The sequence below is a fragment of the Mus caroli genome, unplaced genomic scaffold, assembly GCF_978045245.1.
Source record: "Mus caroli unplaced genomic scaffold, Mus_caroli_1 scaffold_4, whole genome shotgun sequence".
Lineage (NCBI taxonomy): Eukaryota > Metazoa > Chordata > Mammalia > Rodentia > Muridae > Mus > Mus caroli.
The window spans coordinates 112,123,907-112,150,674 of NW_028227259.1; the positions used below are offsets into that span (position 1 = coordinate 112,123,907).

General features: G+C 39.5%; 1 protein-coding gene across 5 annotated transcripts in view; it reads right to left on the bottom strand.

The window, feature by feature from the left end:
* The window catches only part of Evi5 (ecotropic viral integration site 5), a 147,451-nt gene that overhangs the window by 31,486 nt on the left and 89,197 nt on the right, over positions 1–26,768 (bottom strand). For all 5 annotated transcript variants that reach the window (XM_029477109.2, XM_029477107.2, XM_029477108.2 and 2 more), the window contains 4 exons: positions 26,050–26,190; positions 24,307–24,465; positions 19,078–19,224; positions 16,925–17,020 (listed from right to left, as the gene is read on the bottom strand). In XM_029477109.2, coding sequence (XP_029332969.2) covers positions 16,925–17,020; positions 19,078–19,224; positions 24,307–24,465; positions 26,050–26,190 — 543 coding nt within the window. The remainder of the gene's footprint in view (positions 1–16,924; positions 17,021–19,077; positions 19,225–24,306; positions 24,466–26,049; positions 26,191–26,768) is intronic.

A 26,768-nucleotide genomic window follows, 5' to 3' on the forward strand; every position in this document is an offset into this window, starting at 1 on the left:
CCAGGATTCATCAACGTATTTCCCCAGTCTGCACATTTCCAGAGTAGACACATTTAAGAACACAAATAGAAAAAGCTGTCGGGGTCTTTAATTTACTCCTTCAATTCCGCTGCCAGTTTCGCTTCACGGTTTTTTCCGTGTTGGTTTTAGCTGCTCAGATCCTCTCTTCAGAAGTTAGCTCAATTTTTAACTCCAATTTCTTTCCTAGTTAGCCCAGCTTTTGACAGGGTTTCTTTGTGTAGTCGTTGCTGGCCTGGAACTAGTTCTATAGCCTGAAACTCAGAGATCCCCCTGCCTTTGCCTCCTGGGTGTTGGGATTAAAGGTGTGTGCCACCCTAAAAATAGTAAAATTTGTTAATGTATGAGGAACTAAAAAAACTATTTAGGATATAAGTCCAGACATAAGAATCTTGTGACGAAAAATTAAGAACTATTCTAAAAAATGAAGAAAAATCAAAGATTTGGTAAGCAACAAAATAATTCTCTGACCATAGAAAAGCATCAGTGTCTATAGAGAGAAATGATAACGAATGAAGGAAATTGTGTAATTTTCTAACTCACATGACAGACAGATGCAGTAAGTAAACAGCACACACCAATACATCTTAGATGGACGCTGTACTAAGATGTGACACTGACGTTTCAGCCAGACTTACTTATTTTATCCCGTAATCACAGGAAGCTCTAATCAGAGGAAGCATGAGGAAGAGACAGAATGTGCTAAGGATGTGTCACACTTAGATGGGTCACTGGAAGTGAGGAAACAAGGGTGTGCAGCTGTGTATCAGGTCCAGACAGAGAGCAGATGTTCTATTCACGAGGATACTCACATCTGTCGCCCTCCAACACACCATTCCAAACTGAAAACTGAGTGTGCTTCATCAAGCCAGAAACTTAGGAAAATGTTGTAAGGGACAATGTTTGCATGTCACAGTGCAGCAAACGCAGGAGAGTGATGGCATCTAGCTGCTGTGAGAAGTGGCTGGAAAAATGCGGCTAACACGACTAACTCAAAACGCTGGGACACAAGAGAAGGAAGACGGGCACCTCACACTTGCTGGGATCTACAAGTTTAGCCAGATCAGTTCTTAAGATAAATTGCAATGGGTATGCCTGACAGGCCATTCTTGTTTGTTTCTTTATCTGTTTCAGTGTTGGTTATAACTTACCCTATCTTGCCACAGGAAGGGCACTTCCTTAGACAGGAAGATTGCTGATTTTAAAAAGCCCTGTTCCAACCTACAGGTTTTAAAATATTCTACACAGACAACAAAGTTTTTAAAATTTTTGACCCATTAGCTCATAAATGGTCTATCAGAAGCAAGAGTCCAGGTAACAAAAACCTCAAAAGACCAGGAGGCAAAGGACCCTGCGCCTAGTCACCTAGTCACCTAGTCACCTAGTCACCTAGTCGTCCATTCCCATCTGCCTGAACTTCCCCATCCTTCTTACTTCTCAACATTCTCAAACCGACAGAAGGACCACACAGCCTCTCTATGCTATTTAGCTCTATGCAATAAGCATTTTTATCTCAATTGTTTTCTTTATTTCTCCACCTATATATTATGCACAGAGATTTTTGTAACCCACTGGACAGAAAAAGCAGATATTATGACATTTACTACTACAACTTCATCATGCATTGTCTGAGGACAAGAAACTGTTCTTTATAACTTGACCTACATACATTACAAATCTCTAAATTAGCAATCCATGATACCATCAAACTCATTCTTACTCAAACTCCCCCAAAAGGACTAAAAATGCTCTATTTACTGTCAACCCAAAATTTGTACTTATATCTGGTACTTTACTACTTTTAACCTTGTTTTATTTACAATAACCCCTCTACATTTTTAATTTAACATTTTTTTTAAATAACTCTTTTTTTTTAAAGATTTATTTATTATATGTAAGTACACTGTAGCTGTCTTCAGACACTCCAGAAGAGGGCGCCAGATCTCGTTACGGATGGTTGTGAGCCACCATGTGGTCGCTGGGATTTGAACTCAGGACCTTTGGAAGAGCAGTCGGGTGCTCTTACCCACTGAGCCATCTCACCAGCCCCATTTTTAATTTAACTTTTAAGGCTATGAGTTATTCAGTTAAAACAGTACTCAGAAGTCTAATAAAACTCCAAATAAAACAGTTTTAAATTAAAAATCACTTTTTCAAAAACAGAGAGAAGCCAGAGTAAACTAAATACAATGCATTATCAAAAGGCTGGTTGGGAAGCTAGGTATGTGGTACATGTCTGTAATCCTACTAGACTGAGCTATATACAAAGTGTGACTTAGAGACAGATGTTGGCTATGTAACTTAGGTTGGTCCAAACTGGACATTTTCTTACCCCTAACTCCTGAATTATAGCCATTTGACTGCACATCCAAGATACCATTTAGGAGGTGGGGGGACTTGGCATGTAATAGGCATTCAGAACTAAATGACACCAAGTTCTAATTTACACATCTGAGGATTGTTTGTTGGTTGGTTGATTTGTCTGTTTTTGAGACGGGAGAACATATTGGGCTTAACAACCTTAGAGATCTGCGGGCCCTGCTCTCTGAGTGCTGGTATTAAAGGTGTGGTCACTATGCTGGGCACCAGTTAATCACTCAAACACTGAGAAGAGCCTGTAGAATTCAATACTGAGCCTTAAACTGGCTCAGCGGGTAAAGGTGCTGCCATGCTGCTACACTGGTCTCAATCCTCAGAGTTCAAAGGTGGAAACTGACTCCTGAAATTGTCTTCTGACCTACACATAGGCCACAGCACATCCTAGCACAAACTCAAACACAGAACGTAATGAGGAGCTGAAAATAACTAGGGGAGGAGCAGACTGCTTTAATACAGGTTTGGGGGAAACTCTGAGTCACTGGAAGACTCTAGGCTGAAATTTAAATAGTAAAAAAGAGTCATGAAAAATATCACACAGCAAAGACTTTCAAATATGAGGAAAAGCAAGAGCAACAACCTTCATATAAAATGAAAACAGCTGGGCATGGTGTGGGCATGAGGACAGACACCGTTAATCCCAACACTCGGGAGGCAGAGGCTGGTGGATCTCTGAGTTTGAAGCCAGCCTGGTCTACACAATGAGTTCCAGGACAGCCGAGGCTATACAGTGAGATACTTTCTCAATAAATAAACAAACACAGCAGAGAAAAATGAAGGCAGCTATGGCTGAACCTTGCTTGTGAAGGCAAACATGGCTAGCCTGCACCAGAGAAGCAGGTGGAGCCAAACAGCCAAGGACTTCCGAGACAAGACGCTAGGGGCTTTGCTGGTAACAGACACTTTGTTACTTTTACTTTCATTTGGAAGTTATAATCCTTGTTTTCTTTCTAGCAATGGTTACCTTAAAGAACTTAAATGTATTAATATTTAACAGTTACAGCAATCAGGTGGTTCGTATATTGTAAAAAGAGGTGTCCTAGGCTCTACTCCTTCTGTATCATCTGGCTTTCTATTTGCCTAAGAGGCAATACTGCAACATTTTTAATGAGGTTTACTATAAACACTTCAAATTCATTTAAAGACAAACACATTGTCTTTTTAAAATGAACTGTTACATCCAAATTTATTTAAATATGTCTATTATGTAACTATGTAAATATATACATTACATATACAAATGTGTATATTTTAATATTAAAATTTATGTTCCTATTTGCATATGCAGCATGTGTGCTGGTACTTTCTGGAGTGAGTTGTAGTTACCTCCAGGTATGATGAACTGCCCAATACAGGTGTGCTGGGAACCAAACTCCATTGGAAGAGCAAGAAGTGCTCGAACTGCTGAGCCAGTTCTCATGCCTCCACCATGTGCATGCTTTTTAGATGTATTAAGTGTATATGCATATATTTAACATAAGTACGCATAAAACACAGCCATAATAATATACTTTTAACACACTAAATAGTAAAATACTGTTTCGAGTTTGCTCTTTTCCATTTAATATATCTTGTAACTATTTATTCTTTCTAAAAGATATGTATGAATCCAGAGAATATCAAAGACTAACTATTCTATTGATGGGGAAGATTATCAATTGTTAAAAACATCGTAACTTGGGGTTGGAGATGGCTCAGCAGTTAAGAGCACTGACTGCTCTTTTAAAGATCTTGAGTTCAATTCCCAGCAACTACATGGTGGCTCACAACCATCTGTAATGGGATCTGATGTCCTTTTTTGGTGTGTCTGAAGATAGCTACAGTGTACTCATATAAAATAAAATAAGTAAATCTAAAAAAAAATGGCTGGAGAGATGGCTCAGCAGTTAAGAGCACTGACTACTCTTCCAAAGGTCCTGAGTTCAATTCCCAGCAACCACATGGTGGCTCACAACCATCTGTAATGGGATCCAATGCCCTCTTCTGTTGTGTCTGAAGAAATGTACTCATACACATAAAATAAATAAATAAATCTTTTTTTAAAAAAATCTTTGAAAAAAAGATTTCTAAGTATCACATCACCACCCTAGAAATTCCGCTGTGCTGGAAATAACTATCCCCGCATGTGCTGTACCCTTCTTTATATGTACAGGCCCTCTTCTGGTGTGTCTGAAGACCGCTACAGTGTACTCATAGCAACAAATCTTTTAAAAAATCATAACTTGGTACAATTTCTAACACTAAAATACATACAATATATATGCATAAATACACACCATCAAAACAAAATAAAAATATTGTGCTCAAAGTAATTTTATAGCTATGCATCAAGAAGGCTGGCAAGATGGCTCAGCAAATAAAAGTGCTTGTAGGAAAGCCTGAATTTGAGCTAAAAGAGGGAAGCAATGCGTCCATAAAGTTTCTCCATGTTCTCTATGTGCAGCATACTGTGGTGTACACACACCCACATTCACACCCACATGCAATAAAGTAAACAAAAAAATCAAAAAGAACACAAAATAAATCTAAAATAGAAAGAAAATGTAAACAGTGATCAATAAAATAGGTTTACAAATGTTCAGAGATAGCCATGGTGGCACATGCCTGAATTCAGCACTCAAGCCGAGACATAAGGATTTTGAATCCAAAGCCAGCCTGGGCTACATAAGACCATGTCTCAAGGGAGAATGAGGTCTTCAGTGTGCACGCTTGCAGCACTTTACTAGCATCATGTCAGCATGCATTCTCCATTGCATGAATGTGCTGGCCACGCTGATGCTTTCTGAATTACACGTATGCGCTGGCTACTGAGTCCACTGGCTCTCCCCGTCCTGAGTTTTCTTCAGATACCTGACATACAAGCAAGATTTTCACCTAAAACATGATTTTTAAAATTTTATAGGAAGAGGACCTTGGTCCTGTGAAAGTTATATGTCCCAGTATAGGGGACTGACAGGGCCAGAAAGCAGGAGTGGGTGGGTGGTGAGCAGGGGGAGGGAGGAAGGGATAGGGGGTTTTCAGAAGGGAAACTAGGAAACCGGATAACATTTGAAATGTACATAAAAAAATATCTAATTTTAAAAAATTATATATTACTTCTAGAATTTGAAATAATTACTTAATAGACCTTGTTATTTTAGTCCTGTTGGTTAAAATGAAAAACACTGGTTATAAATAAATATACAACCCTAAAGGAAATAACAGAAACAATTAGTAATCTCCCCCATGTTCTCTTCATAAAGATTTCAAAATAAATCTAAGGTTATACATAGGATGTGGGTTTTCTCTGGGAGTAGTATTACAGAAGGTTTGTGGTATTAGCAGGGTCATGACACAACACAGGTTGCTTAGTCTTAGATGCAAGTGTAGAGCTTACATTTTTAAAGTATTTTTTATGTTACAGACACAGAGAAAAAACTCTTACCAAAGAAGAGGTTGTAGCATACAAAGGCAGAGCCAAGCTCTTTCGCCCTTCAAAACTACTTTGTTCTACAGAATACTTTCAAAAAGCTATCTCTTAACTATTTTAAAGGTTAAATAACATTTTATGGCTATATTATGAAATTAGGTTCAACGGTCAGAGAGGCCACAATATTAACTTACAGCAGAGTGAGGACTGTTTTGTTCTAATTGGTTATTTTCAATTCGTCTACTACAGCCAAAGGCCTTATGCATTGGAACTGCACTAGATGACTGCAAGACAGTTGACAGGTTGCACCCTGAGCCGAGTGGTGCTGAAACAGAGAACAAGCACCAACTTTAATAAGTTACTACTGACTTACAGCGCAGTCCCAAGGACAGGGAGCACCCTGGCTAATAAGTGAAGTGATACTGAAACATTGAGAACAAGCACTAACTTTAATAAGTTACTACTGATTTACAAAGCAGTCCCAAGAAAAAAGTTAATCAGAACAGAAGATGTGGTAAGTGGTAACCTCTCCATGACTTTGAGGTGACTCATTTGAAACATCTAAAAACAAATCACACTAACCTGTGTGGAACTAACTGATGGATCCTCAAAACCGTTTCCTGTAACTTAAAGTTATGAACACAAAGTTTGAATAGCCTTTTTAGTAACCAGAAGAAAATGAAAACACACTTGAGTATCTATAAGATATGTGTTCTGAAAAGTACAGAGGAAGAAAAAAAGTCAAGACTTATTTTTCTAGCATTTTTTTCATGGCTAAGTTTGACTTACAAAGAGTGACATTTCTGACAAGATTGGACAAATGTACACATGAAAAGATCAGCCTTAGACACAAAAGCTGGAAAATGTTTCTTATAAATTGTAGTTTAACTAGCAGTGAATTATTTTAGTTACGGATATTTAAAAGTCTACATAATTCTAAGTTTCTAAAAATGATGAGATATAATTTACATTAGACATTATTTGAAATAATCTTAGGTTTAAAGAAAAATTGAGAAGGTATTTCCATGTACCGAGCAGGCACTTTCCCCATTAGCATCTTACATTCTTCAGTTATATTTGTAAAGATTCAGGAACCAGTACTGATACATAATTATGAATGAAATCCACAGTGTACTCAGATCTGTTTTCTGTAGCTTCCCGGCCTGACAATCCCCACTTGCTTTTTCTGCTGTAAACATTGATCTGAGACAGTCATAGATTTATTTATGACTTTAGGATCCTTTGGCTATAACAGTTTCTCAGATTTGTATTTTGTTTTTCATGGCTTTGAGCTTCTCTAGTCAAGTGTTTGCAGACTGTCCACAATGGAACATGTGTGCAGGAAGAAGATCCTAAAATGCCATATACAAACTCTAATGACAAGACAGCAAGCAAGGTGGGATAGTCCCTATACCCTGCTATCTTTGTTGAGATAGTTACAAACTAGCTATTTCTACATTTTAAAATGCCTGAAGCAAAAGTCCTAAAAGAGAAATATTTTACAATTTAATTAAGTTGTTCAAAAGGGAAACAATAAAGAAATATACTTTGAGGACCAGATAGAATCTTATCAAACAGAAAGAAGTTTGCCAGCTATGACATAGCATATAAACTATCACCCATTGTGCAACTATTATATTAATTTAGGAAGCTGGAAAGTACAAATCAATTACAAAGCTTTATGGTAAATTCCATAATTCAGAAATCACACTGTAATTTCACAGCATTAAAAGGATTAAAAATTTAAAGGTGGCAGTAAAGAGCTTATCACTTCCTTTCTATCTCTGTCAAAAGTGCAGGCTGCTCTGGGCACACTGATTTAAACCTAGATCCCACATTCTCTGTCAGAACAGAATTGTGAGTGGGCGTTTTCTAAGCCAAGAGTGGTTGGGGTATTGCCCATCTGAGGCATCCCTAGAGGTTATCTGTTGGGCAAACTAGCAAAAGTGGGTAAATGTTACAAAGTACCAGGAACAGAACCAAAGTTGGGTTTGAGTAGACCCATGCCATTTTAAATGAAAACTTTCCGTTATTTGTAACATAGCAGTACAAACGTAAAGCCTCACTTAGTACACAGTTTAATGTGGTTTTGATAAGACAACAAACATGCTTATTTTTTTAAATCACCAAATACAAACTCCAGGACTAAGAATCAGGAAGCATGGGTTTAATTCTCACCTATTTTCCTCAACAGAACTAAAATGAACTTTTCGATGCCTTGTCCCACTACTTGAAAAGTAGAGACAATTCTATATATTGTCAATGTAAAAACAGGGTTCAAACAACATTTGGATCCACAGAACAGTGGAAAACACCAACAGAGAAAAGGTGATTTCTGCCATTTTCCACCACTCTAAAGATGACACACTCTTACAAGCATTACTCTAAACAAGGTTTAATTTAAGCATTTTAATAGGCTAAATGTTATCTAGCTGATCTCTGATAGACTCAAAACCTTTCAGTGATTTTCCATGTTGCTCAGAGAAAAGCCAAAGTTCTTAGGTTCTGTGTAACAGGTCCTAATTATTTCTCAGACTTGCTCCTCTCTTGTCGAAGCCACCCAGAGACTGTTCCCATTTGCTCTTTACTTTGGATAGGCCTTTGTCCTTACTCTTAGCAGTGAATTCTCTACACAAATCTGCCTGTCCTACTTTAATTATGTGTGTATGTATGTCAGAGGTGTCAGGGTCCTCTGGAAGAGCAGCACATGTTCTTTACCACTGAGCCCTCCAGCCCTGCGTGCCTGCCTTCAAAGCCTTGTTTAAATGTCCCTCCCAATGAGCCTCGCCTGGTCACATTAGTGACAACAGTCTTATTTCAGCACCTTCTTTTTCTTCTGTTCTTTCACCATGACTTTCATCATCTAAACTACATACTGTGAGAGTTGTTCACCAAACTCTTCTGTCTAACATTAAGCTAAATAAGGAGATATTTCTGAATTGTTTACTAATCCGGGTAATGGTTTGAATAGTAATAGGCATATCATAGATACTCCACAAATCTTGGATGAACTGAAGTTAACATTCCACTTAAATTTATAATTTAACCACTTTTTCATATCTTTTAAATGGGAACAACATTTAAGATCAAAATGGCATTTCAAGAAATAAACGTGATCATTTTCAACTCAATAAATAAAAATGTTTTGACTATCACTATATGTTGATGTTAGAAAAAATGAAACCAAGTACCAGTTCTTCCTCACAGTGAACTTTGGATGCACATAAGTGGGACAAAAAAACCCTGAAAAACATGTACTGGCCACAGTGGTGTGGGATGTGTAACCGAGTTGCAGAGCAGAGGGCGAAGGAAGAGCAAACGCACAGTAGGCTGTGCTGCGCCACTCACACTGATAACTGAGGAGGTCAAAGGAGAAACACCAGTGAAGTAGGAAGGAAGGTTCCAAAGGCTGTGTGACACTGTGGTCTGGGCACAGCCTATGACACCCAAGAAAAGGGATTCATGTCTGAAAGGAAGCTGAGAATGAGAACTGTCCTGATGGGAAAGGAATAGAAGTGAACGATGCACATAAAGGAGTTATTAAAGGAGACAATCTAATCTACTATAAAAACAATTTAACTACCCTACCAGTATGTTCTAGTACTAGTGAAACATTTTTAATTGAAAAGAACTAAAGTGTGGGTTCTATTATAAATATCAATTCACGTCCAAATCTTCTCTATGTCTCAGGTTCTCCAAACATAATGATACCAGTCAATTCCTGTCTTAGATGGCTGCTGTGATGAGGACACTGCTGGGCAAGTTCTGTGTCCAGAAGTGCCAGCTAACTAGTATTTTTGTTATTGGTGTGCTAGAATAATCAAAGTTGCCAGTATGAAGTATATTTCCAAAAACATTAAGTCCATAAACAAAATGTTGAAACAAGATTTTATACAGCACAAAAATTAGCTTGCTTAGCTGGAGGAATCCAACACCATCCTCTGGTGTCTGCTGGCAATGGCATGCACATGCATACACACAGACACTCAAGTAAATAGCAAAGTTAAAAATTGGAAAAATATCAAGGATGAAGGGCCTGGTACTGTGGTTAATGCCTATGATCCCAGCCCTTGGAAGGTACAGGAGGATCAGGAGTTCAAGGCTACCTCTAGTGAATTTGAAGCCCTAGCCAAAGTGGGGAGGATGAGGATACAGCAGTGGCAGAGTATTTGCCTAGCGAGCTTGAGACCCAAGATTTGATTCCTAAACCAGACAGAGGAGGGAAAGAGGAAGAGAGGGAGGGGAAGAAAGAAAAAGGAAGATATTAGGTAGGAAAAAGTACAAAATCCCTGTGTGCTATTGCAGATAATAAAAATAGTCTGTGTACTTTCCAAACCTAAAGAAATGTCACTCGAAATTTTCACCAAAAAGAAAGACCATGTTTCAGGGACAGTGAAGTAGGCCTGTGATGCCAACAGTCATAATGTGCACACATGGGGTCCCGAGTTTTAATTATAATCTGGGGCTTTTGAGACTCTTATCTCAAAATGAACAAATAAATATATGAGAAAACAGCTGTGTTTAACCTGATTTAAACAACATACAGAGCATAGCATCCACGTAATTGGAAGCATCACATAGTACTCCATAAATATATTCAATTATGCTTTTATGTATCCTAAGAATCCATTTATTTAAAATTATATATAAATAGACAAATAAAGCAGCTTTAAGTGTAGTAATTAAAACTGGAATGTTGAGGGCTGGAGAGATAGTTCAGCAGGTAAAAGCACTCACTGCTTTGCAGAAGACCCTGCCTCACTCCGTCCCTGGGACTCACAGCAGATGGATCACAACCGTCTCTAACCCTACGTCAAGGGCGCTGGCACCTTCCTCTGGCCTGGGGGCAGGAGGCATGCATGCAGTGCACATCCACACATGCAAGCTTTTCTCTTTTCTTTTTTCCTTTTTTTTTTTTTTTCAAGATGGGAATGTTACTAAGATGGAAGTCTGGAGCCAGGCCTGCTGTGAGACACCTGTAAGTCCGGCTGCTTTACAGCCCAGCAGGAGTATCATGAGTCTGAAGCCATCATGGAAAACAGTGGGACCCTGTCTTAACTAAGTTTTAAAAAGAGCCAAGAGTAATATAACTTCATGATCAATTGTGCAGAATGCACATGGCCCTGGGTTAAGTCCTTAGCATAGGTAAGTAGATAGGCAGGCAGGCAGAGAGATAAATGATAGATCAATGACAGATGGATATTCATAATTACACTAAAAAGCAGGCTTTAACTATATGAATAGATTACATAGTCCAAAATAAAATCATGTTATATAACAATATGATTTATTATACCACAAACTTGAAAATTTTAGTTTATGAGAAAGTAACAAATGCTGAGCCTAGTGCTCTGGAGTCAGAGGCGAGAAGATCTTTGTGAGTTTCAGGTTAGCCAAGGCTATAGAACACTAACTGGAAGTATTAATCTGAAGAGATATAAAATAGAGACTCATAGTCCCCCCCTAGTGGAACTTGAGAATGATCTGACAGATTTCCACAACTGTGAACTATCTAAAGTGTAGTTATATTAAAAAAAAAAAAAAAGTTTCAAAAACAGAAATAATTTAAGAGGTCATTTTTAAGTAGTAGCTCATATTGGCCTTGAACTCTCAATCTTCTGTCTCTATCTTCAGAGTGCTACAATTGCTTTCTGTGAATCTAATCTACATTAAATAAAATAAGTGTTGAGCCGGGTGTGGTGGCACACCCCTTTAATTCCAGCACTTGGGAAGCAGAGGCAGATGGATTTCTGAGTTCGAGGCCAGCCTGGTCTACAGAGTGAGTTCCAGGACAGCCAGGGCTACACAGAGAAACCCTGTCTCAAAAACCCAAAAATAAAATAAAATAAATAAATGTTGAGCCACTGAGATATTTACTGAAATTTTCTTTTCTAAGTGACTTAACAGCAAGTCAGATCAGGAGCACATAAGCCTCAGCCCTGAAGGACAAGTGAGCGTCCTCAAAAGAAGAAGGTACAGAAAGTTAAAGAAGACTACAGTGTGCAGAACGGAACAGAAACCAGAAGGACATGAGGGCCCCTGCAGGACAGTCTGGAGAAACCTGGGCAGTGCTGTGTGTGAGATGGAGACACGATGCTGAGAGCCAGGGCAGTGCTCTCACACTGAGACACTCTGACAGGATTTGGATAGGGAAAGGCAACCTACAAACACTTTTGTCAAGGCAGCTCTGGTAACTTAGGAAAGTTTCCTCCAGCTGAGGCCGAGGGGGGAAAAAATAGATGGGAGATTTCTGACTCAGAAAATATTCAGTAGTAAAATGGACAAGGGAAAATGCTAGCTTTGCCTTTTGTAGCACTAGTCCATACAGCAGGCAAAATATTGGCAAGAAAGTAACTATAAGGTACAAAATAATGTTAGCTACTGAAGCTGAAAGCTTGCACACCTTACACTTGCACCTCTGGCACACATTATGGAGGTAAGAAAGAAGTATCTGAAGTCACTCCGGGCTTCAGCATCTCTAATGTGGTAATAAATGGTCTAGAAATCAAGACTCAAGACACTGATTTCACAGCAGTCACAACATGGAACTTCAGCGTATATACGTGTGATGTGTGCATCTCTGGATGTGTGCAAGTGTGGATGAGCGGATGGAGAAAATGCCAATGTATACAATGGAATGCAATTTAGTCTATAAAAAGATGGGAAATGTGCTGGTTGTGAAGGTACACACTATAATCCCTAGCACTCAGAAAGAAGCAGAAGATCATGGTTTGAGGATAGCCTGGGGCAAATAAACTTTAGGCTAGTATGAGCATCACAATGAGATTCTGCCTAAAAAAAAAAAAAAAAAAAAAAAACAAAATTAATAGTAATAAAAAGAAATCATCCCATTTTCAACATAGATAAACCCATACACTCACTCACACTGGAATCTAAGAAAGCTGACCTCATAGCAAGGCAACAAAATGTGATTACTCTTAGCCAAACTAACCAGAGGGCACAGAGACAGTATCCAAATTAATAAAATAAGAACTGAAAGGGGAGACATGGGCTGGGGAGATGGCTCAGTGGTTAAGAGCATCAACTGCTCTTCCGAAGGTCCTGAGTTCAAATCCCATCAACCACATTGTGGCTCACAACCATCTGTAATGAGATCTGATGTCTTCTTCTGGTGCATCTGAAGACAGCTACAGTATACTTAGATATAATAATAACTAAATCTTTAAAAGGGCGGGGGGAGACATAACAACAGAAAACGAGGTAACCCAATCACAAAAGAACACACATGGTATGCACTCACTGATAGTAGATATTAGCCCAAAAGATCGGAATACCCAAGATACAATTCACAGACCAAATGAAGCTCAAGAAGAAAGAAGAAGTGTGGATACTTTGGTCCTTATTAGAAAGGGTAACAAAATACAGGAGCAAATATAGAAACAAAATGTGGAACACACATTGAAGAAAAGGCCATCCAGAGACTGCCCCACCTGGGGATCCAAGCCATATACAGTCACCAAACGCAAACACTATTGTGGATGCCAAGAAGTGTATGCTGACAGGAGCCTGATATAGCTGTCTCCTGAGAGGTTCTGCCAGAGCCTGACAAATACAGAGGTGGATGCTTGCAGCTAACCATTGAACCATGGGGTCCCCAGTGGAGGAGTTAGAGAAAGGACTGAAGGAGCTGAAGGAGTTTGCAACCCCATAGGAAGAACAACAACATCAACCAACCAAAGATCCCAGGGTCTAAACCACCAACCAAGGAGTACTCATGGAGGGACCCAGGGCTCCAGCCATATATGTAGTATTAGCCCAAAAGATCAATGGGAGAAGAGGCCCTTGGTCTGTGAAGGTTCGACACCCCAATGTAGGGGAATGCGAGGGCTGGGAGGTAGGAGTGGGTGGGTGGGTGGGTGGGGGCACACCCTCACAGAAGGAGGAGGAGGGAGATAGGATAGGGAGCTTCTGGGAGGGGGGAATTGGGATAGAGGATAACATTTGAAATGTAAATAAAATAAACAATTAAAAAAAGGAAAAAAATTTAAGGAAATAAAAACATGATTACTAAGGGCTTGGCATAGCAAGTTAGAGAAATACTTAAGAATATTTGATGCATCTTTCTTCACTTTTCATAAAATTATGTAACAGGAAGATTTCACTTTAAGCAAAACATGCAGAATATGAGTTTCTTAGTTTTAGTAAGTATTTCAGTATCAAAAAAACTAATTTGGCTCAGTGGGTTAAAAAGTTTGCTCTACAAGATGAGGACATCAGTGTAAATCCCAGTGTCTACAAGCCTATGACCACATCAGGGAGCTCACTGGCCAGTCAGTCTAGCGAAACAGTGGGTCTCAAGGCAATATATACTAAGAGCAATAGACGATTCCACCCCATGTGCAGTTCTAGCTTCTACATATATGTGCATGAGTACACACACCTGCAAACTCACGTGTGTCACACACACACACACACACACACACACACAGAGAGGGGGGTGGAGCTGCTGAGGCTACAAGCAGGAGCCACCACACCTAGCTAAAGACCATAGTTGTTTTGTGTTTAGAAAGATGGTGCAGGGGTTTGAATGAGAATGACCTCATAGGTTCATATGTTTGAATGCAAGTTAGTGGAACTGTTTGGGGGAAATGAGAGGTGTGACTTTGTTGAAGGTGCACTGCTGCGGGAAGGCTGAGGTTTCAAGAGCCTCTGTCAGGACTAGTCATTCTCTACCCTGTCTCTTCTCTCTGGGCCTGCTGTTTGTGGATCAGGATGTAAAGTTCTCAGCTACTGCTCTGGCACTATGCCTGTTTTCTTCCCACCATAAGGACCATTGACTAACCCCTCAACTAAATGTTCTTTTATGAGTTGCCTTGGTCATGGTCTCCTCACAGCACTAGAACAGTAACTAAGACAGGTGGCAATCTTTTGGAAAAGTCCATACAGATTTGTGTATAATGTAGGTAACTAATTTACAAGCCAGGCATGGTACCTCATACCTGCAATCACTGCAGTCTAGATGCAGAGAAAGGAGTACTTCTGGGAATTCTGGGCCAGTATGCACTACATAGTGAGTTCCAGGCCACCCTAGGCTATATATGGAGACTCTGTCTCAAAAAAAAAAAAAACCAAAACCAAAACAAACAAACAAAAACAAAACAAAACAAAACAAAAAAACCTTAAACTAACATGCTAGCCAGTTTTATGTCAACTTGACTCAATTGAGAAAAGATCTCACACACCAGATTTACCTGTGGACAAGCCTCTGGTAGACTTTCTTGATTGATGATTGATATGGGAGGGCCCAGCTCATTGTGAGTGGTGATCATGGGTGCTTTAAGAAAGCAGGCTGAGCAAGCTACGGGGAGTAGCCCTGTTCATGGTGTTCCTTAGTGGCTTCCACTTCAGTCCCTGCCTGGCCCTGACTTCTCTAGATGATAAACCCTGTGCTGCTCTTTGCTCGTTGTCATGGAGTTTATTATAAAAGAGAGTGTAACTAATACACCAGACAGACAAACAACCCTGTAACACTCTGCTCATATAGGAAACTAACTTCTTTATCCTAGTTTATAAATTAAAGAAGTAAAGTGGGGCCTGGGGCCTGGGGCAGGACATGGCTCGGCAGTTAAGAGTATTTATTACTAGTGTAGTGGGCCAAGATTCAGCAGCCACATGGTGACTCACAACCATTTGTAGTTCCAATTTCAGGGGGTCCAATACCCTGCTATGACTACCTCAAGGACAGAGATATACACACAGGCAAAATACTCAAACACATAAAACAAAACAAAACAAAACAAAACAAAACAAAACAAAACAAAACTAGACCTTAAGGGGGAAAGTAGGATACTCAACATTACTTTAGGGTGGGGCAGAAATTCAGCACTTGCAATCTCCTACTATAGCCTCATAAGTGATGGGAGTAAATTCTCTTTTTTTAAATAAAACTGGCAGTGCAGAGACATTATAAAGTGTTATTCAAAAATGGACTAAGAACTAAAACAAAAGCAAAACCCAAGTTCTTTGCTGAGATTTTGGACTTCAAAAAAATTAAAAGCTTTTGTGCATCAAAAACAACCATCTGTAGGGATCTGAAACTCTTTTGTGGGTTCTGTGACATGTAGGCCAAACATTATACACATAAAGTAAAAAAATAAATCTTAAAAAAAGTGCCCAACAGAAGAAAAAATGGAATTTTTGTGCTCTAAATTAAGGATGTAAAATGATATGTTTTATAGAAAATAGCATTGCAATTCCAATAAATAAATAAATAAATAGAAGCACTGTTTAATTTAACCCAGTAGTTGTAGAGCATTCATAGAGCTGAGTGCAGGATGTCTGGCAGGTATTTACACATCTCTGGCCATAGCAGCATTGTTCACAACAGCAAAGGTGGATAAATGAAAGAATAGACAATACACTGTGGTAAGCACATGCAATGAAGGATGCATTTTGCTTTTAAAAAAAAGTATACACTGCATGAGTGAACCTAAGAACTTCATGCTAAGGGAAACGAGTCTGTCAGAGATGTCTCATGATGCCTAGAGCATGAGACCATGATGTGCACAGATCCCTAGAGTGGTCAAATTCAGAGATAAGACACTAACACTATAATGGTGAATGCCAGGGGCTATGAAAGGAAGGAATGTCAAGTTAGTGTTTAACGGACACACTGAGTTTCATGCAGAAAATGAAGAAGTTCTAGATGGCATTGGTGGTCATACAACAGCATACATGTTCTTAAAGTCACAGAATAGTAAATCTTAAAAGTTTTATGCTATGTATAAGTAGAAATGCCCCCGAGGCTGAGGAGATTCATCAATAGGTAGAGCACTTAGCACCGACCTCTAGGGGGACCAGAGTTCAGTTCCTCAGCACCCACATAAATGTCAGCTAAGCATGGTAGCTGCCTGCAATGCCAGCACTCGGGAGGCAGAGATAGGTTTTCCATCCCTGAGGTAAGCTAGCTAGCAAGACCAACCATGCCAGTAAGAGACCCTCCCTGAGGAAATTAAGTGGACAGCAATGAAGACATCCAGCTTCCATCTCTGGCCTCCACATGACCCCACCCCCACCCCCGCACGCACAAAAGCACCCTGAAGCAGACAAATATTGGCATCAGGAGGGAGGCCCACCTCTGCACTCCCACAACGTACATACCTGGATTTCCAGCTCAGCGATGTGCTGCTGCAGCTCAGCCACGGCCGCGATGCTATCAGCTTCCCGGAGCCGCACAGCCATGACTTCCTCCTTGTTCTACAGCAGCAAACAAGACACAGCAACAAAACAGGTGAGTTCAAAAAGCAAGCATTTTCAAAATATTAAGGTGTATAAACTGCACATTAGCATTACCCAGCAGTGTCTGAGCAGCTTGCTATAAACAACCACAACAAACAGGACAAAAACAACTTATAAGTGGCCATTTATCAATTCCAATCAGGTTCTGCCTCCAAATGAACCTGTGAAAAATTTATAAAAAAACTTTTGTGTTCGAGATTGTAAAACTGAGAATTATAGGCTTTTACTATTTAAAGTGAGAATATTCAAATTAATTTTGATATTAGAGTAGAGTGAAAATAATGTTAATACAAATACTATCCAGATACTTTATATAAGTGAAAAATGAGCTTTAAAGATTACTCAAAGACAAATCATAAGCCTTAATCACAAAAAAGCTTAATGAAAATGAATCTGCCTATATAACTAAGGGCCGGCTTCCTTGAAAAGTTACAGTTGTTATGGAGTTGTTACACTCTAACAAGGGAAACACGACAGGTTACTAGGTGCCAGAATGACAATTAATACACTAACATTAATTCCAAGATCTGCAAAAGGCAGTAGAGAGGCTGAATCAACTTAGAGCTCGCACACAAGGGTGTATCAGAGCTAGTGTCCTCAGTGTACTTCACAAGGCAAAGATGAACAAATAAAAACTAAGGGAAAACCCTGTATCCATCTGCCGAGTCTACTATTCTGAGTCTTTATTCACTTCTTAGAAAAACTCAAAACAAGTATCTTCATAACTGAACATTTTTTTTTTATTTTGCTAACGGGTGCTAATACAATATTAAATGCAGAAACACTGTTACCAAAATGTTTAAAGAAAACTGACATCCACATAGAGAAAATTAAATTTAATACTCTGTTAAAGATGAATCGGCAAGGGCAATATGGCAATATGGTCTGCCAGCTATCACTGTGACAAGTCACAGGGACGTCACCTCAGTGTGCACTACCTTATTTGTAAATGAATCCAGTTGCAATTTAGAAAGGGTCAATTCTTCAAGTTAGTACAATTCTACTGCTGCCTACAGATTTCTTCAGTCTAAATTCTAACGGCCATGAATATTGATTAGGATGTAATTTCATCTCTGGATTTCAATGACACTGATAAACCACTCAAGCTTCACTCTTGGTTTTTAATGACACCAGGACGAGTTGATGGAATTACAGCTTTCTATGTGCCACTGAAAGTCTTATTTTTCATAGAATAATAAAGCTTGCATATATGAGGCCTACTGTCTGCTAAGGAGGTTAGTACTTTCTGTTAAAGTTTCACAACTTCCCTTCAGGAATCCGCACTAGAGCTCAGATGGCATGCATCTCTTTAGTGATTTTCACACACACTTGTGCGTTTGTATCCGTGCTCTGTTCTCCACCTGATGGCCCCAGCCAACTGTCCTCATTACCTAAAGCTACTTAAGTTCCTTTCATAAAAAAAGGAATTTATTTTAATGCAATTTATTTTGAAAGGTTAACAGAAATTGTACTCATTTTTCTTAACCCATTTGCACACATACATTTCTCCTGCTCTCTCTGTTACGCAAAAACATCAGTAGTGACTGCCTGCTAATATGATGAATCAAGGGAGGAACTTCAACCTCTGCAATTACCTGCACTTTCAGGTGAGCCATTACAAGCTACATTTTAAAGGGCTACTCCTCAAAAGGCACACCACAAAGGAGCATTAGGAGTTAACATTAACTTAATCAAGGTTAAGGTTAAACTGAGGTTTTCTCCCTGAAACTTACCCTCTGAACAAAATGAGCTAACCTTGTCTGAGAACAACCACTAAAACAAGGTCAGGAAAAAGAAGGACAATTTACTCTGGGTGTGGTGCATGCCTGTGATCCCAGCAATAAGAGACAGAGGTAAAAGAATCAATGGGATTTTGAAGCCAGTTTGGTCTATAAAGCAAAATCCAGGCTAGCCAGGGCTATATATTCAAAGTCTGTTTAAAAAAAAACAAACAAAACAAAACCACAAACCCCAATCCTGATAAATGTATAAAGCCCGACTGCACTGATACTCACCTTGCATTCAATCTCTGCCTGCCTGCGCTTTGCCTCACTTAACTGGGCAAGCAACCCCTTGTTCTTCACAGACAGCGAGCACACCTTCTCCTGCAGACTGTTCACCTCTTGCTCCGCTCTTCGAAGTTGGTTACTATTGATCTGGTTCTAGTGAGAAATGCAAATAGACACACTATAGATAAAGGATGGAAATTTTTAATAATTTTTTATCTGTCCATCTTATACTTCAACAGCCTTATAAAAAGTTACGTAAAATGTGTACTAAAAAATGGAAGAAAGATATACAACAGCTTTTTATATTATATTACTTATTTAAATTACTTAATTATATTATTATATTAGTATAATTTTAGTATAAGAATCCTCAGCCAATTGTGTGGCATATGTAGTTCCAGTAATTGAAAGGATGAGGAAGTATGTTCAATAAGAGTTTAAGGACAGCCTGGGCTACACAGTGAATCTGAGGACATATAGACCTGTCTATAAGACCCTGTCTCAAAAAAAAAAAAAAAGAAAGAAAGAAAGAAAGAAAGAAAGAAAGAAAGAAAGAAAGAAAGAGAAAAAGACCTGAATTCTCCGAAAGAATATTACAAACTCTTAACCAACACATTAGCCAGGCATTGTTGCCCACACCTGCAATTCCAGTATTTAGAAGGTAGACGCAAAAAGCTCAGGAGTACAAGATCGGCTTCGTCTTTGTAGTGAGTTTGAGGTTAGCCTGGGCTACTTGAGATCCTGCTTCAAAATGCTAGAAATACTGAAAATTCTAGACCTCAATATATCATTTATTAAAAAAAAAACACTATAAGCTTTGTCTTATGAGCAAATAACTCTATTTCAGAGGGATGTTCCTTCAATACGGCTGCAAAGAATTTTCCAACAATGAAATACAAAACCACAATTCAAGACTTAATTGTGGGTGAGAACAGTATATGACAAAAAAGAAAAAGAGTATATTCTAATAATTTCTCATAGTGAGGTAATTTTAAGACTTCAAATAAAATAAATGCTTAAAATTATTAAAGATATAAAAAGAAGAAGAAAAGCATAATAAGAAGAGGAGCCATGAGAGGCCGTGCAGAAGTGGCAGGGCGGGGCAGGCCCATCACCTCAGCACTCGAGACCCAAGATCAAGGCCACCCTGCAGAACACAGTGCCACTTCAAAGTCAGAGCAGGGGGAGGAGGAACAGTGAATTTGGCCAAAAATACTTTTTTAATTTTTGAGCTACTGTCTTGCTATGTAGCTGGGTTGGTCTGATACTCATAATCATTCTGGTTTTCCCTGCTGAGTGTTGTAATTATAAATGTGTGTCACCAGGCTGGAGACATAGCTCAGTGGTTGAGAGCAGTCACTGCTCTACCAGAGGAGCTGAGTTCAATTCCCAGCAACATCAGCAACATCGTGGCTCACAACTATCTGTAATGGGATCTGATGCCCCCTTCTGGTGTGTCTGAAGACAACTACAGTGTGCTCATATACATATAATAACTAAGTCTTTTAAAAGATAATAAAGGTGTGTCATCATGTCTCATGAAATTTTGCAAATTTAAAAACGAATCAAATACAATTTCTAAAAGCCAATATAACTGCTGATACTAGAAATCCAGTGAGGGCTGGAGCAACAGCTCAGTAATTTAAATGCTTCTCGTGTATGGCCACAGAGACTTCAGTGTTCATCTCTAACACCCACATAAAAGATGGGCTTGGTGGCACATATCTGTAACCCCAACAATGGGGTGCAAACAGCAAGGGAGGACAGAGATAACAACCTCTAGAGCTTACTGGCATCTATCCTAGCCAATAGATGAACTCGAGGTTCAAAGGGAGATCTGTCCCAAAAAAATAACATGAACAGTGATCCAAGAAGACACCTCAAGTCAACCTCTGGCCTCCATATTCACACCCAAACATATACAAATATGTACATATTTATAACATACACTCACACACACAATGAAAGGATTAAATACAAGATTAGGCATGAATAGTGAAAAATGTTAGTGTTGAAAAAGAATGTATAAGACACAGAAAATAAAAAAAGGTCCAATTTTTCAGCATTTTTTAAAAGCCATGTTAAGGTCCATTAATATTTGAGAAAATTTTATTCTTCCCCTAGCCTGCCACCAAAAAAAAAAAAAAAAAAAAAAAAGTGGGCCAAGTCTAGGCCTAGTTAGGTAAGGCTCTATTCCCAGCTACTCAGGAGGCTGAGACAAGAGGACCATGCTGTGAAGTCAGGGCACGTGCACGTGACTTGGTGAAACCATGACCCAAAGTAAGGAGAGGTCCAGAGTGCTAAGGAAACATGTAAGTCAAGGAAAACACAGGATATATGAAGGAAAGAGAAAGAAGGCACTTTCCAGCAAATATGTAATGCTTTAGAGATTGTTTTCAGTCTACAAAACTTTACTCAATTAAGTGCTCGTGTAAGAATAAAGGCAACCTCAATTTCAGGAAGTCAGAGAAAACCAAGTGGAATGATGCACACACCTATAGTCCTAGCTATTGCATGGATCATGAGTTTGAGGCCAGCCTGGGCAACAAAGAAGGAAGAGGGGAAGGGGAAGGAAGGAAAGGAAGGAAAGATGCAGCAGTCAGAATAAACAGAAGATTAGACAGACCAAATCAAATAAACACTGAGCACAGATGACCACAGTGGCACCCAATCACCCAGAGGCTTACAAGCTGTGTACGAAATAATATGTAACATGCATGAACACAGCAAGTTCTTCTGAGGGCCTGTTCAAAATCAAGATATAATTACTGCCTTTAGAATACATTTAACCAGGCAAGTATTTCCAAATACCTCTGATACAAAAGCAAAATGAAGGCTAAGGCTGAGGATTATCAGAAAACACCCTTGCCCCTCTAACTCCCTGCAACAAGCAATAGAGGAATACTGCTGACTCCAGTCCCGACTCTAGGATATGACACAAAATAAAAGACAGGACAAAAGCTGTCTGGGAAACCAGCCCTCGTTCTGAAAATGAGGTAATGCCAAAGGAATTTGAACCCTGAAGTGCACTTCGCATAACCATAGAGCAAAACTCAGCTCAGCCCATCTGACAGTATTAACTCAAACTTGCCACATGACAGGCCTGGCAGAGGGAAATGTGTACCCATTGCTAGGCACAAAATCTATTTACCTTAGTTATTTATTACCCTATACAAGATACCCAATCGCTGCTATCTAGCCCCTTCCCCATACTATGGATGTCTGTTTCAAGATAACTAATCTTTCTTGGTGTACACTTGTTGGGGCACATGAAAATGTGTGCAAAAATTTACAAAGCATGTGACAAAGCAAGGAGAGACAGAAGTACATAACAAGAGACAAACCAGTATGCAGAAGTAGCCTTAGGATGACACAGAAATTGAATTATCTGATAGGAGATAGATATATATATATGGGTCATAATCATATATAAGCTTACGTAGAGATATAAATAAATTTTGCTCATAAAATAAAACTTTCCACTATAAAATCTAATTTCTACTTTTCCTAATTCTAGCCTCTTTCATATTTTTAATTTCAATAAAACCTTTTGAAAGTAATTAGATGATTAAGAAACAGATATGTTTATCCTAAGGATTGCTGATTCACTCTCTGGTGCCTGACGTGGAATGTCACTGAGATACAAAGTGCGGCGTGAGTAGACTGCGCCCCCTACTGACTGAAGAGATCCTCTGAAAAGCAATCACACGCGTGGTTTCCCCTCCTATGCATCCATGAATTCACACTGCAAAGGACTGAAGTTTGTGAAAGTGTATCTGTACTGCACATGTGCAGACTTTTATTATTCCCTAAACAGTATAGTGTAAAAATTATTTCTATTTGCTATATTAGGCCTTGTACCTAAGGATGGTTTAAAGTATACTGCATATACATATATTATTACAAATATTATATAAAAATAATAAACCATTTTATTTAAGGAACTTGAGCACCTGAAGATTGCAGTACTAGCAGAGATTCTGTAATCTGCCCCATGGATCCCACAGGACAACCTTATGTGAAATATAGCTCAGAAGAATGTAATTCAAAAAAGCCAAATTTATCTTTACAATACAACAGGTTTTATAAACAAAATGATTTGCACATCTTAGGCCAAATATATTTAAGATAGGGATTTAATACAGAAAAGGGAACATTAGGAGACGTAGTTACTCAGGATCACACTATACACTTGACAAGGCAGAACGCACATTGTAGCAGACAATTCTCTACTGGAAATGTATGGAGATAGTTTGAGTCATTACACAGAAAACCATCTGGTAGGCAGAGCCAGAATGCTGCTAAACATCCTATAATGCACAGGCTAGATAAATAAAACAAATAATTTCTCACTCAAATGTTTAAAAAATATTCAAGTTGAGGAATCTTGCTCTACATAAATTTTCCTTCTTAATTTGTGCAATAAGGCAACCCTATGAGTTTTACTAATAAGCCCAAAAGTCTAACTTGTTTCAATTTTATTGAAGGGTCAAAGCAGAGATTGTATCTCTGAGGAAAAAAAAAATGTTTCTGCCTATAATGCCAGTACTGGGAGGCTGGAGCATTATCTGTCATTATCTGTCAGTTTGAGGCCAATCCAGGATACAGAGTGAGTGACAAGCCAGCCAGGGATATAGCACCACTTTGTCTCAATAATAATAATAATAATAATAATGATCCACAAAAACAAAGCTAAAACAAACCAAACAGTACTGGAGCAATGGCTCAGTGAGAGCACCTGCTGTACAAACCTTAACTCCAGTGAGAGTGCCTGCTGTACAAACATGGAGGCCTGAGTTTAGATCCCCAGCACTCATATAAAAGGTGGGCTCACATTTGTAACTCTAGGGTTACACAGACAGACTGAAGTTGCTAGCCAGACAGCTTAATTGAAACAAACAAACAAACAAACAACAACAATGGTACGTTGCTGGAGCTCCAGCTTTGATAACAAAGAGCAGGAGCAGACAGCAATAGGTATGTTTTAGTGTCTGCGTGAGGACTAGAAACTACTGTCTAGACCTCAGCTTTTAATTCAGTTCTAAGGATTACACCACAGTGAACCTGATTCACTTACCACTCCCTTAAACACAAGGGCATGGCATTCAAACTTCCCATTTAAAACCTACATTTTCACTCTTCCTAACTTTATAGTCACTGTTACTTTTGAGAAAACAACGGTGTAAGACTCGGATCTAGAGATGTATTCCACCCACCTGGGCCTGCCCGCCATACCTGTGTCTCCATTTCCATCATCCTTTGCTTCATCTCTCTTATTTCTGCCTGTGTTTCCGCCTCTCTAAGGCGAATGCTCATCAGCTCATCCTGTAACTCATTCACAGCATTTTTCTTGGGTGGGTCTTTCCATCTTCCAGAAGTTCGAGCTAGGTGACGCTAAAGCAGAAAACATTATTATATCGCAACACGTACTCTACAGAGGATGAGCAAACTTTACAGAGCACGTGTGTGAGCACTGTTTGTTAAGAGACGCTTTTGCTTTGTAATTAGTACTCCTGGTTGGCTAGACATATGCTCTTCCTATCCCAGGCCTCCTAAGAGCTGGGATGCCAGATATACACCACCATGCCCAGCTTAATTTAAACTGTTGCAAACCTGGGTATTTTTCAAAATTCATCTTTTAAAAGCCATGTTCTTCTAAAATTATATTACACGTATCACTGGTTTGGGGCTGGGGATGCTCCACAGCACATACATGGAGCGCAGAGGACAACCTGCAAGAGTCAGTTCTTTCACAGTGTAAATCCAGGGGACCCAACTCAGGTCCTCCGAGGCCTTGCAGCAACTGTCTCCTCCCACTGAGTCGTCTCACAGGACCCCTCAAAGACCAAGTTCAACATTTACCAGATCTCTCTCTCTTCCCATCCTCCCACCCTCTCAACCTTCCCCCAGCTCCCCACCCCCCACCCCATTCAAACAAAGACCACCATTCTGAAACTGTGTAGGGTTTTTTTGGGGGGTGGGGGGAGGGCGGGGTTGAAAATAGGGTTTCTCTGTGTAGCCTTGGCTGTCCTGGAAGTCACTCTGTAGACCAGGCTGGCCTCAAACTCATCAATCTGATTGACTCTGCCTCCCAAGTGCTGGAATTAAAGGTGTGCTCTTCACCACCCCCAGTACCTACTTTTAAAAAACTCATTCTTCTCTGTCTTACAGATTGCTACATTTTGTTCTTTCCCTAATTTCTCTCACAAGTAGATATATTTGTGGGAATATACCTAAAGCAGCATTTATTTTGTCACAAGCATTTTCAAAAGAAGTTAAAAAATGTACATATATACATTGGCATCCCCTTCAGGTGTTTCACACTTTCCAAATAGTAAAGAAAATCTTTGGTTGATAAATGAATAGACTATTAACTTGCCCTCTGAGTTCCATTTCTAGGGCTGGAGAGATGGCTCAGCAGTTAAAGGCTAGGTTCACAACCAAAAATATAAGTTCCATTTCTATACCATAAGTTAGTGCAATTCATCAGACAAATTTCCCCGTACAGTGGGCTGTAGCTGACACAGAAACTGGCAAGTGATCCAAGTGCAGAGAACAAGTTCATATGGACAGCTCAGCCATAAAGGAGGCATCTGTGTCACACTTCTAGCAAGGCCTGGGGACCACTGTCAGAGGGGATGGAAAAGCCTAAAGCCAGTGATTGGGGAAGACCGGGGCACAGCAGTGTCTTCTGGGCATCACAGGACCACTGCGCTCCTGAGCTCTCAGCAGCTGTATAATAATCAAGCCAGAGAACATTCCAGCATGAAGCAGGCCAAGTTCTTGAGCTCCTGACAGTTGCTCCTGGATAAGGCAGCATCAGTTTTCTTTAAGAATGTGGCCCTTCAGTTGGGCAGTGGTGGTACACACCTTTAATCCCAAAACTTGGGAGGCAGAGGCAGGCAGATTTCTGAGTTCAAGGACAGCCTGGTGCATCGGGTTTAGTTCCTTTCAGAGAGCATGTCAGGCCTGACATACCTGCCAGTGCTCTTCTAAGTCTCTGACTTGCTGTCGAAGTTCTTTCAAACCCATGATGGCTTCGGCTTCCCTCAGCTTCACAGCAATGAGTTCCTCCTGAAGCCTTGCAACATTATTCTCATCAGGAAATGAGTTGTTCTTCTAAAGTCAGAGAAAAATTGAGATTTTTAAAAATTTAGTTGTGTATTCCTGTTTGTTTACATGTATACATGTGTGGAGGCTGGAGAATAAGCTGTAGGCACTAGTCCTCTCTCCTTCTACCATGCAGCTTCTGGGGATAGAACACATCTCTATTCATATTCTTAAATATGGAGCATGGAGTTGTATCAAAGTAACAAAGAGAACTGGCACACTTAACTGAAGACCTCAGAAAATGACATGATCTCTCATGCTCATGGACTGGTAGAATTAATATAGTAAAAGTGGACATCCTACCAAGAGCAATCTACAAATTCAATGCAATTCCCATTAAAATTCCAACATGATTCTCCAGAGAAATTGAAAATCAATCAGTTTTGTATGGGAACACAAAAGTCCTGGAGTAGCTGAAGCAAGACTGCATAACAGACGAGCTGCTAGAGGTGAAGGTGACTACTCAGCTGTAATAGGAAAAGTAGCCCAGCGCTGACAAGAAAGCAGACACATTGACCAACTAAACCAGCTGAGTCAGCAGACTCAAAGGGGAGCTCCAGATACAAGTCCACACACCTATGGATGCC